The following is a 12,734-nucleotide window of genomic DNA, read 5'->3' as shown; positions in this document are numbered from 1 at the left end:
AACCTCCTGAGTAGCTGGGATTACAGGTGCCCACCACCACACCCCGCTAATTTATGTATTTTTAGTTAAGACAGGGTTTCTCCATGCTGGCCAGGCTGGTCTCAAACTCCTGACCTCAGGTGATCCACCCACCTCGGCCTCCCAAAGTGCTTGGATTACAGGCATGAGCCACCACGCCTGGCTATCTTGGACTTTTGAGAGTTCCATTAAGCAATTTTTAAAAGAGATTTGACTTCAACACTTGTAGTGGAACATTTTCCAGTCTCATGCATACCTATGAACAATTTGGGCAGCTGCAATTTTGTGTATGACAAGCTGTGGGGAAGATAAAAGTATTCCTTTTTGCTTATTTTCATTAATGACTTCCTAGAATTTATTTTGGCCAAAAAAATCTTAAACATCCTAAACAAAGGTGCATTTCAAACCATTCAGAATTCATCTTGCATATTATTATTTAAATTAATACAGATCCTTTAATACCAATTAGATGTTTTTAAGCATGGGAGTGGCATGATCAATGCAATCTTTGGAAAGTTTGCTCTGCACCTCTATAGGAGGTGGCCAAGGAGGACGATCAAAGCCTGGCACATAGTGGCTGATTAATTAGGACTTGTTGAATGAATGAATGAACACAGGAGACCAATTAGGAACTACTATAATAGTTCCAGCAGGAAATGCTGGGGCATGAACTGAAGCAGTGGTTGTGGGGGCAGAGATAACACTTAGGGTGTGGGCCTCATGCTGCCAGATGTGAGGGGAGCAGGAGCAACCAAGCAAACTCTCAGGTTCCTAACTGGGCAGAATGAATGAATGGGGGTTCCATTCCCCATGGTCAGAAATGCAGAAGGAGAGGAGAGGTAAAGGTGAAAATCATGCTTTCAAATGCAGCCTTAAACAGCATGGGTTTCCAAGTAAAGTCCTGGCACCTTCACTGATTAGTTACTTTATTTAAGCTCCCGGCCTCAGTTTCTATTTGCTGATCTTGTGGCTGAGTACTCACTAAATCTGGCCAAGAGGTCAAGATTAAAATACAAGATTGTGGTTAAGATACATCCCATCAAATGAACCCATAGTAGCAACAAACTATTCAAATCAGATGGGTGTAAGTCATGGTTCAAACAGGCTGAGCTAATTAAACAGTTACCTGTCAAAGGCCAGAGCCTCCTAAATAACTACATTTCAGCCCACGTTTTTGTTCCTCTTTCCGGAGCTTCTGAGCCTCAAAGTAACTAGGTGGCTTATAACTACAAAGCATTTTAATAAGCTCTATGAACAAATGGATGTAATTGGCACGGAAGGGCTCCTTTGATGCTTGATGAGTTTCTACAGGAATAGCATCATGACACCTTTGCCCAAACCTCACAAAATCCAGAGGTTCTGCCTGTGTACTAAAGTTGCTAATTGGAATGTCCACTTCCCTGACCAAGGCATGGCAGAAAGAAAGGCAGTTAATTATTTCTCTTCATATCTGATGAAATTTTCTCGTTTCCTCCTCTCTTTAAGAGGACATCATTAGTCTGACATGGTGAACAACGCTCCATTATACCTGGGTTTTTTTAATGATCACAAAAAAATTCCCCACTTCTTCCATTTTCTTATCTTCTATTTAACAACTTGATTATATTTGAATTGAGCGTATCCTATTATGGAGAGAAAATGAGCTCAGTCTGCTAGCTAAGATGAGTCATTATCTGAGTTATATATTTTTAAGAAGACCTCCTCACAAGGTTTCAGCATGTGGCCTCCTAGGACACATGGAGGAAGCTTTGTATCAGCACTTCACAATGAAAAGCAAATGCTTCAGCACCTGACATAATTTCCCACTGTCCTCATTTTAAACCTGTGATTTCTTACATGTATACACAGAGATCTTTTAAATCGATTGTTTTATAAGCATGGGAGCAGCATGATCAATGTATTCTTACGAAAGGTTGCTCTCCATCAGTTCAAGTGCCCACTTCTCAAGTTCTTGCACACATGTCAGGAACAAAAACTTTTTATTCTCTTTTACCAAAAGAAAAGACAACAGGATTTTTTTTTTACAGAAATCCCAGACCTTACAACAGGATATTTTAAAAATATGAATTATTATAACTTATCACCAAAGTTGTCACAGAGATCTGAGACTGTAAACTATGTGAGAAAAAAACAAAACAAAAAAACTCTTGTCAAGCCATTGGGACAAGACAGTAATCTATACCCATCAATGGCTCCCCGTTCCCTCTCCACGAAAGTCCACATTCCTGACCGTGGCATCCTAGGCCCCTGGCTCCTTCTCCGACCTGCTTGCCCACAGGTATACCTCTTTCCAGCAAACTAGACCATTTCCCACTCCTGAGACACCATGTCACCTTGCACCCCACACATGATCCATCACCTTCCTACCGCAAGGGATGACCTCTTCCACCATGCTCCACACATCAAGGCTCAACTCACATCTCCTTTCCATAGAACTACGTTCAATGCACAACCCACCCCATCTGCTAACCACTTCTTAATCCTTTCCTCCTTTGCCAAATTCATTTATTCCTTCAATAACATGTAGAGTGCAGAGTGCTGCAATGGTCTAAATGCCAGGTACCGTTATGTTTGTAGAAAAGCCACATCATCTGCTCATAAAGCTCTCACTACTTCCCAGGGATGGCCATAGTTCCTTATAGCTGATGGCTCAAATAGCTTTCATCAGATGACAGCACTGGTTTTAGAGTTTGAGATCACTGAGTTTGAAACCTGCCTCCACCACTTACAAGCTGTATAGCCTGGGGCATGTTACTTGAACTCTCTCCCTTCATTCATCTGTAAAATGAGAGAAACTGTACCCATCTACCAAGCTTGCTGTGAGGACAAGAATCCACACATAGCCTGAGGCCCTTTACTGTAGGGAACACTCAGTTAAAAGTAATGATCAGCATTATTCTATAATATTGTAGAATATTCAGGTAATGTTTTATATCTTAAACTGAAAGTCCTTTGAGGGCAGGGAACAAAGCAAATTCCTATGGATGTTAACATAGTTCCTAGCACTGTGCCCTGAACACAGTCAGTGAACACGGCAGGAAGAAGGAGGGGAGAGGAGAAAGGGGCAACAAGAAGGAAGGCAGGCTTTTGCACAGGTCGAAGGACTCCGGTGTTTTATTAATCTTAATATCTGAGTGGTTAAAGGAAAAGCATGGTTAATATTAACACATTTGATTTATATTTTCAAGTGCCTACTCTGCACCAGGGATGTTCGGATTTGCTATCACTACCCCACAAGATGAGTAACACTATCCCTATCACATAGAGGAAGAAATAGAGGGTCAAGGAAGTAAAGTGGCTTGTCTGCAGTGACTCGGCTAGACAAAGCTAGGCTTTAAAAGTATGGGCCAGGCACGGTGGCTTACGCCTGTAATCCCAGCACTTTGGGAGGCCAAGGTGGGTGGATTATGAGGTCAAGAGATCGAGACCATCCTGGTCAACATGGTGAAACCCCGTCTTTCCTATAAATACAAAAATTAGCTGGGCAGGGTGGTGCGCACCTGTAGTCCCAGCTACTCGGGAGGCTGAGGCAGGAGAATCACTTGAACCCAGGAGGAAGAGGTTTCAGTGAGCCAAGATCATGCCACTGCACTCCAGCCTGGTGACAAAGTGAGACTCTGTCTCAAAAAAACAAAACAAAAATAGATGAACTCGGGTATGATGCTTCTAAAGTTCTCACTGTGTGCTAGAGACTGACATTCATTTGGTCAGTCAGTCAGCATATATTTATTGAGCACCTACTATGTGCCAGGCACCATAGAATACAGCCATGAACAAGAAGACACTCCTGTTGCCCCAGCCTTCAAGAAACTAACAGTTTACCAGAAGGACGATGGGAGTTAGGGAAATAACACCACCAGACAGCAAATGAATAGAAAACAGTGGACTTTGGCTCATATGGACTTTGGTTAGGCCTGAGGCTAAGTCTAGAAAAATCCAAAGCAAAATAAAACAAACAAACAAAAAGCCAATCTATTTCGTTAAACAACAGTTAAGCCACGCTTTGCTGCTGAGTAGATAAGCCAATAAGAAACAAGCGTTTGTGTGGGCCCTGACATTTCTCATGGGACCTCAGCTGGCCCAGCTCCCCCCTTGTTGAGGATTTCCTTGGGTAGTCAGGTATGTCCCCTTCTTTGTGTAGAAAGAGACAATGACACTCCATTGTGTTGAGTCACCTAACTTGGTTTCCTCCTCTTTAAATACAGGTAACTGTCCTGCCTTGTCTACGGGATTTTCATGAGGATTAGGCATGCTCAGCAGTGACATCACCTCACAAGCCTGGCATCCCACGGGTGATTGCTGAACCTATAGGTCTGGCTGATGTGGGGCAAGGGACTGAATCAGAGACTTACTTTTGCCATTGTAATGTCTAAACTGGATCTAGGTGGTCTAAAGTAGCCATCAAATTCCTACCCTGGGTTTGACATACAACCTACTGAATTAGTGTTCCAGTAAGGCCTGAGCTTAGGCAGCTTCTAGAATCTCTCAGCCCAGTTTTTGGTTATTCAAGTCCCCTCTTTTTTCTTTATATAAAACTAGGCAGTGTATAGAGCACAGTGTTGAAATTTCCATGCTGTTGCCAATGCTTCTCTTGAGGCCTAGGCTACAGGTTTGCAGCCCAGAGCCCGGTGGTCCTGGACAGTAGCTGAGGTGATTCTGGCACCATCCCCTACCAGAAGCTACCTCCTCAGTGGTCCCTTTCCACCTATACCAGTCTCTACTCATCTCTGCTGCACTTTGCCATTACAAATAGGACCCTGCAGAACATCTTCTTATGTGCTCCCTTACACACCTGCGTGGGAGTGTTTCTCCCTGCCAGCATCAAGAAGCAGAGCTGCTGGGTGCACATACTTCAGATGCTAATGGGATTACAAAATTGCCCATCAAATGGCTTTACTATTTGACACATTTACCCACAGCACAAAATACGTTTTTAAAAAAGTTGTGGTTCCACAACCCAGCATCTCATTCCCTGAGACATTTCTGCCCTTGGCACTGAGTTAGTTGTCTGGCTTAACTGACCTTCCTCCATCTGTAGCTGAGGTCATCTGGAAGGACACAGTCACATCTAGTGGCCTTATCTAGCAACACTGGTTGCATTCAGAGGTAAAAATGTTCAGCCTCCCTTTTCAGAACCATGCTACCTAACTCATGTCATGAAAGCAATGTTCTATCACTGTTGAGTAAGAATCAAAGTCACAAATGGGTGCAAAACGTCAGTTATCAGTGACATCCAATGAGTTTGGTCTAGCAGCTGTGATCTGGTCTAAAACATCAATGTATTTCTTCTTTGGAACAGTGTCAAACCCAATTTCTTACCTATGACCTTCCAGAACATTCTAAAGAGAAATTAATTTCTTTTGTTTCATATTAATTTGGAATATTGATAGCTTGTCAACCACTCAAGTCCTCCATTTAATTTTTTTCAAAAGAAAGGAAAATCTCCCCACAACTCCCCCTGAAAGTGACAATTTGATCTTCAGTCCTCCTCCTTTTTGGAAGAGCCTCATTTCTTCAGTAAATTGCTGGAAGGGAAAACGTCCCTACCCAGAAGGCGCACAAGGAGCTCTGGGTAAGGGTGGCAAGGGTGGCGGGCAAGGGCGGGGCACAGAGGGGGCATGTGTTGGCAGCAAGTAGGCTGGGACTGCGGAACAGGCTGCTTTCCATTTCGAAATTCTCTGCATGAATAGAGGTTATTGTGTGGCCGGGATTCCAGCAGCGCTCACCATCCCCAGTGAGTTGGGATTTACTAATCCTCGTGACCGAGGATGCTGGAAAGTGTTTGGCAGAAGGCATTTGACAATATTTGCCTGTTTTCTGCTGGGAGTTGCCTCCAGATCACGTGGCCCCAATTATTTTAGGCTGCTTGGCTGCTGTGTTATTTGTTCTTAGAGCGGTGTTATTTGTTCTAGGGTGATGGGGAGGGGCTTGTGGCAAGGAAGGGGAAGAAGGAGAAGCAAATAGCTCCTAACCCAATTCCAATAACAAGCCAAATGTCCCAGGAGAGCTCAGCACTGTCGGGCAGGTGGCAGGCGCCTTGGTGGTGAGGCCAGTGTCCTTTCCTGGGCCTCCCTCCTCTCTGTCCTCAGGGGCTGCCTGCTGCCGCTGGAGAGGGCACAGCATGAAGGACATAAATGCCTCAGAGAATGAGATGCTTGTCCTAGCTTTAGGTTCCTGTTTTGTAAGTATTTTGCACTGTGGATGAAGATATAAAATGGTAAATGGTCAATTTTGCAATCCATCAACACTTTAAGTGTTAATGGAGCAATTCTGCTTCTTGATACAGACACGAAGAAATACTCCCATGGTGTTCAAGGGGCCATACAGGAAGATGTTTTGTGAGGCCCTATTTGTAATGGCAAAGATGAGATTTGAACACAACCTAAATGTTCCTCAAAAGGGAAATGACATTGGGCACGGTGGCTCACACCTGTAATCCCAGCACTTTGGGAGGCTGAGGCCAGTGGATCACTTGAGGTGAGGAGTTCAAGACTAGCCTGGTCAACATGGTGAAATCTCATCTCGACCAAAATACAAAAATTAGCTGGATGTGGTGGTGTGCGCCTATAATCCCAGCTATGCAGGAGGCTGAGGCAGAAGAATTGCTTGAACCTGGGAGGCAAAGGTTGCAGTGAGCCAAGATCACCCCACTGAACTCTAGCCTGGGTGACAGAGCAAGACTTTGTCTCAAAAAAAAAAAAGGAAGTGGTAGCATTAATTCTGCTGTTGTCTTATGCTGAATGCTGCGCTGCAGTTAAAATCGGGTTGTTCTTTATGAACTATGGGTGTAGCTTCAGGACCTTCTACGGAGGAAGAAAGCAAGCAGTGGATTAATCGAGCATAACAGGTTGTGGATCAGTTTTTTAGTGTGATACATCTGCATGCTTTTTATAAAGGAGACAATGCTAAATAAAAAGCCATCATTCAGAAACCTCTACAGATACATATGCGTGTAAATGCACAGGGAAGGGTCTATAATACATATCTACACATATGTATACACACAACTACACACATGCACACACATGTCTCACTGGTAACAAGATTGCTTTTGAGGAGAAGGCAAAGAACTACAATGAGAAATGGACTGGAGCCTTACCTATAATGTTTTTAATTTTTAACAAGGAAATATATTTCTTCTGTAAATAAAAGCAAAAATATATTTATTAAATTTGCTTATATCCTGGGGTTTTGTTTGTTTCTTTTTGTGATGGAGTCTCACTCTGTCACCAGGCTGGAGTGCAGAGTCACGATCTCGGCTCACTGCAACCTCCACCTCCCGAGTTCAAGCGATTCTCCTGCCTCAGCCTCTCGAGTAGCTGAGGCTGCAAGCGTGTGACACCGTGCCTAGCTAATTTGTATTTTTAGTAGAGAAGGGGTTTCACCACGTTGGCCAGGATGGTCTCAATCTCTTGACCTCATGATCTGCCTGCCTTGGCCTCCCAAATTGCTGGGATTACAGGCATGAGCCACAGCGCCTGGCCTATCCTAAGTTTTTTTTTTTTTTTGACGAAAAAAAAACTAACAAAAGAGGAAGAAAATTAAACAAAGGAAAAAAGAAATTGAAAAAGTATGTAAGCACCAGCTTTAACTCTCAACCCTTGGCAGGCAGAGCAAAAAGGGAACACATTGTAATTTATGTTGCTTTTCCTTCTAAAATGTACGGTGCACCAGTCTCTTTTGAGAGATTAAGTTTTTCTACTGAAACCATTTTTTTTTTTTAAATGATACATGAGCAGCTTTACGTTAGAGATCACATGTTCTCCACCACTGTTTTAGGCATGCCTGTTCCTATCTAAGTTTAATATCCTCCTTTCTCGTCTCTACTGCTTATGTGCCCTCTCCCCTGCCCACCTCTCCCCCTCCAACCACATGGGCCACCTACTTGTTGGTCCTTCAGCAAGCTCAGCCTGCTGCCATCCCAGGAAGTAGTGGTGGACACTGTGTGTACCCAGACTGCCCTGGGGCACTAAGACATTGTTCCCCCTGCTGGGAGGCTGAGTCCTTCCAAGGAGTGATCCTCAGCCTAACATGAAGGGAACTGCCTCTCCAAGCTACACCCGCCCTGGGGGCAGCCTCCGTCCAGTGATGGACAATGGGGTGGGGAATAAATGTTTGGATCTGTTGCTTTGATTTGGGTCATCTTTAACTGGCCAACCCCACCTCAGAACTCCCTGCAGGATTGACTGAAGCCTCTGTGATAACCTCTTCACTGCCCATCACCCCTCTTTCTGTTCCTCACACCCCCATGAGTGTGGGGGCTGGGCACATGCCCTAATAAACCACCTGTATGCACAACTCTGCTCTATATGGAGAGCCCACCTACAACAGTGGGGCCTTTGTAGAAGCTGTTCTTTCCACCTGGAACATTCCCCTGTCCCTGGTTTTCACACTGTCATGGTGTCATATATCTATCCACTGAAATGTCACCTTCTCAGAGAAACTTGCCATTACTGCTCAACCTGAAATAGCCTCTCTGATACCATCTATTAGCCAAGTCAAAGTCTCTGCACAGCACTTATCACTATCTAATACATTCCTGGTTTATCTATCATTAGTTGCTTTTTTAAATGGAGACAGGGTCTTGCTCTGTCACCCAGACTGGACTAGTGGCATAATCATAGGCCGTTATGGTCTTGAACTCCCAGGCTCAAGTGATATTCCTGACTCAGCCTCCAGAATAAGTAGAATCACAGGTTTATGTTACCGTGCCCAGATAGGTTTTTTGTTTTTTAGCAGAGACAGGGTCTCACTATGTTGCCCAGGCTAGTCTTGAGCTCCTGCTTCAGGCAATCCTCCACCTCAGCCTCTCAAAGTGCTGGAATTACAGGCATAAGCCACTGCACTTTGAGTGTCATTCATTTAAAAAAAATTTATTTCCCATTTTCCCCCCATCATCAGTTCCTCTTCTTGGTCTACCTTATCCACCATTGCATTTCCAGGGCCTAGAACAAGGACCTAGCAAATGGCAGTGGCTCAGTAAACATTTCTTGAATGAGTTAATGAATGAAATTCTATCTTAAACATATAAAGAAAATTAGAGGAAATGTTGATGTTCTTTGAACAACTTGATGCCTTTTGAGAAGAATAAGACTAAAATGTATAAGTTCTCAAATTTGGTTTGGCTTTGAAAATAGATGTATCATTAAAAAAATTCACTGCCCAAACTTGTGACTTGGAGGGGGAAATTTCTCCTGGAATGATCTATGTGACCCTTTATTTAGAAGAACGGATATTTTGTACAGAATTAGGTACCATAGAAGGAGAGCTGCCTGTGCCTATGCCAGGAAGGTTGTCTTTGTGGGACTCAGAAGGAGTGTGCTGAGGGAATAACTGAGCCCCCTACCCTATCCCAGGTGCTGTTCAAGCACCTTCTATAGAACAACTCATTTTATCTTCATAATTACCTTATGAGCTAGGTACTATTGCCATCCCCATTTTATAGACGAGTAGGCTGAGGCATAGAGAGGTTAAGGACCTTGCCCAAGATTTCACAGCTTGTAAGTGGCAGAGCGGGGAGTTAAGCTGTGGCAGTTTGATTTCAGAGACTGCACCATTTACAGCCTCACTGTTGTCAGGCAGATGTCCTGGGATCACAGAAAACTAGACATGAACAAGGTGATTTTCTTCTAGTGTTTTTCAAATTTTGTACTCTGAAACATATGATATACATGTTCAGGTTATTAAAGCAAGAATGTCTGTTGGCCGGGTGCAGTGGCTCAGGCCTATAATCCCACCACGTTGAGAGGACAGGGCAGGAGGATCACCTGAGGTTGGGAGTTCACCAGCCTAGCCAACATAGTGAAACCCCATCTCTATGAAAAGTACAAAAATGAGCAGGGCATGGTGGTGGGCACCTGTAATCCCAGCTGTCAGGAGGCTGAGGCAGAAGAATTCATTGAACTCAGAAGGTGGAGGTTGCAGTGAACCAAGATTGTACCACTGCACTCCAGCCTGGGCAACAAAGTGAGATCACTCACACACACACACACACACACACACACACACACACACACACACTAAATAAATAAATAAAAAAGAATGTGAATTCCATGTATTTCTAGAAACTTCCATTCCCAAAGTCCTTTACATCAATGCCTGATTTGATGTCTTGGCACTATGGGAACTTGCGTGGCCATAATACTTAGGGAAGGGTGAAGGGGGAGATTTGATCTGAGAAGCAAAGTAGAATTTTTAATAAAGCAAAAAGCAGCAAATGCAATGAGAAAAAGTCTATAGGAACAAATGATGGAAAGAAGCGAAAGGCTGGAAATAGAGCCCTTGAAAACAACTTTTGCTATCCTTGAAGCAAAACAAGCTAACTGCTGAGGCTCTTGTTAGAGAAGATTGAGTTACGTCCCTGGATGCTTTCTCCCAGTGTTGTTTTCCTCTCACCTCTGGGTGGATTAGACTAGAGAATCTAATATGATTTCCTCATTATAGCCCATCTGCTTCCTATGCTGATCTGGCCTCTCTTCTCTATCCTTCCTGATGTTTCTTTTCCTTTCTTCCCAAGAATGAGCTTTGAAGTTAAAGATACCCAGCCAGGTTCCTGCCTCTGCCACTGAATGGTTGTGTACCTGTTCAGGCAAATGATTTGACTGCTTCAGCTTTATTTTCCTCATCCGTAAAACGGGCACCACAATAGCAACTCCACAGAATTGTGAGAATGAAATGAGGCATATATATAAAGAGGCTAGCAGGGAGGGGTGCACATAGTGGATTTTAGTTCCTTTCTTTTCCCCATTTCTCTTTCCTTCCCCTTCATTCCTTAATTCCTTCATATTTGCTGGGCTGCACTGCAAGGGGAATAATCGCCTTCAATGGCCAAGATTCTCTATGGGGTGAATCTCAGGCATAGAGAACGCTAGTGTTCAAAGCTACAACATAATTTCCAAATAAAGCTCTTTAGAGGAGAATTTATCTGTAAATATCAAACACAAGTGCAATCACTTAAACATCATTAAATATTTCATCAAGCCTGGGAATTCCATATATTAAAGAGAAAGCCATACTAGTAGATTGCTCTCACTGGTGTTATTAGTGTTAAAATAATTATATATAGTCGCAATTAATTATGAATTCACTAAGGGTTCATTGGTAAGAGTGAACAGACTTCTGTTTCTGTTATAAATTGTAATAATGCATTCTATTAAAATCAATTAATAACACCCATGGGGAGTCCAGTCCTTGCTAGTGTTTGGATAACAGAAAAAACATCTACCCTAAAACAAAATATGAAAATTCCAATCTCCAGGCTAGATTGAAGACTAGTTGAGCACTTTACATATACCTGCAAATTAAATAGATTTTGTGTTGGTTATTGGATGTCAGGTTATCATGACAATGTTAAAATATCCAAGTGATATCCCATCCTATGGTTAGGAAGATATGAGCATCCTCTGAAGAGAGAACTTGCGAAAAATCCAATAGAGCAGGGTTTAGCACAAATTTTCTGTAAACTTACCATTGCAGAGTAGCAGGAGTGGAGTGGGGCTTGGATGCTCTATTATTTTCTTTTTCCTCATCTGTTAAAGGAAAGAAAAAGAAGCTAACTTCAGTAGGAAACAGAAAGAAAAAGTAAAAGTCCTCTTGACTCTCCCAAGTTTCAAAAGACTATGTTTCTCTCAAATGTTGATGCTTTGAAACAATATGTTGTCTTTTCCAACATGTTAGATTCATCATACTTTAATACAAAAAATAAGGAAACTGACTTTTATTTTAAAACTCTTATGTCAATTTTATTTTTATTTGACACAATGTGTTAGAGTTTGAAGACATTTCCCTTTATCACTGAACAATGTGATCACACTCATCCATTTACTATTTTCCTAACTGAAGCAGGACAGATTACAATTTCAACCCTAGAAACCTAGGGGCCTTACTCACTGCTATGGACTGAATATTTGTGTCCGCCCCCAAAATTTATTTGTTGAAACATAATCCCCAGAAGACATTTGAAGGTGGGGCCTTTAGGAAGTGATCAGTCATGAGTCTTGTGAATGGAATTAGTGTCTTTATGAAAGAGATCCCAGATATCTCCCCCCTACCCCTTCGTCCCCCCGAGAAGACAGAGAGAAGATAGCAAGAAGACAGCCATCTACAAACCATAAGTGGGCCCTCACCATGCCCAAATCTGCTATTGCCTTGCTCTCAGACTTCCCAGCCTCTAGAACTGGGAGAATAAATCTCTGTTAATTGATAAATCTTTGAGAATAAACAACAGAGAAATAAATCTCTCTTGTTCATAACCCACCAAGTTTATGGCATTTTGTTATGAAAGCCTGAACAAACTGAACTATTCACCATTTGTTCTTTGTAACCCCAATGAAGCAGATCCTTAATGTAGGATAGGGAAAGTATAAGTGTTCAGAAGAATCTGGTTAGCAATCCAATAGAGCAGGGTTTAGCACACATTTTCTGTAAAGGACCTGATAGTAAATATTTTAGGGTTTGTTGATCAATAGTAAAAATAAAGAATATTATGTAGAATTTATATGACATGGGAGAAAACAAGTTTCCATGAAATATTAATTGATAAAATTCAATGTAAGACCAGGCACAGTGGCTTACACCTGTAATCCCAGTACTTTGGGAGGCCAAGGCAAGTGGATCACTTGAGGTCAGGAGTTCAAGACCAGCCTGGCCAACATGGTGAAATCCCATCTCTACTAAAAATACAAAAATTAGCCAGGAGTGGTGATGTGCACCTGTAA

At 42.6% G+C, this 12,734-nt stretch overlaps 1 protein-coding gene across 4 annotated transcripts in view; it reads right to left on the bottom strand.

The window, feature by feature from the left end:
* Positions 1-12,734, bottom strand: part of RFX4 (regulatory factor X4) — a 178,533-nt gene that overhangs the window by 114,911 nt on the left and 50,888 nt on the right. For all 4 annotated transcript variants that reach the window (XM_032285761.1, XM_032285754.1, XM_032285765.1 and 1 more), the window contains one exon: positions 11,486-11,546. In XM_032285761.1, coding sequence (XP_032141652.1) covers positions 11,486-11,546 — 61 coding nt within the window. The remainder of the gene's footprint in view (positions 1-11,485; positions 11,547-12,734) is intronic.

Source organism: Sapajus apella, unplaced genomic scaffold (assembly GCF_009761245.1).
Source record: "Sapajus apella isolate SASKATOON/1434 unplaced genomic scaffold, GSC_monkey_1.0 scaffold2, whole genome shotgun sequence".
NCBI classification, from domain to species: domain Eukaryota; kingdom Metazoa; phylum Chordata; class Mammalia; order Primates; family Cebidae; genus Sapajus; species Sapajus apella.
The sequence above is the reverse complement of the archived record's forward strand: the minus strand, read 5'-3'. Positions and strand labels throughout refer to the sequence as shown.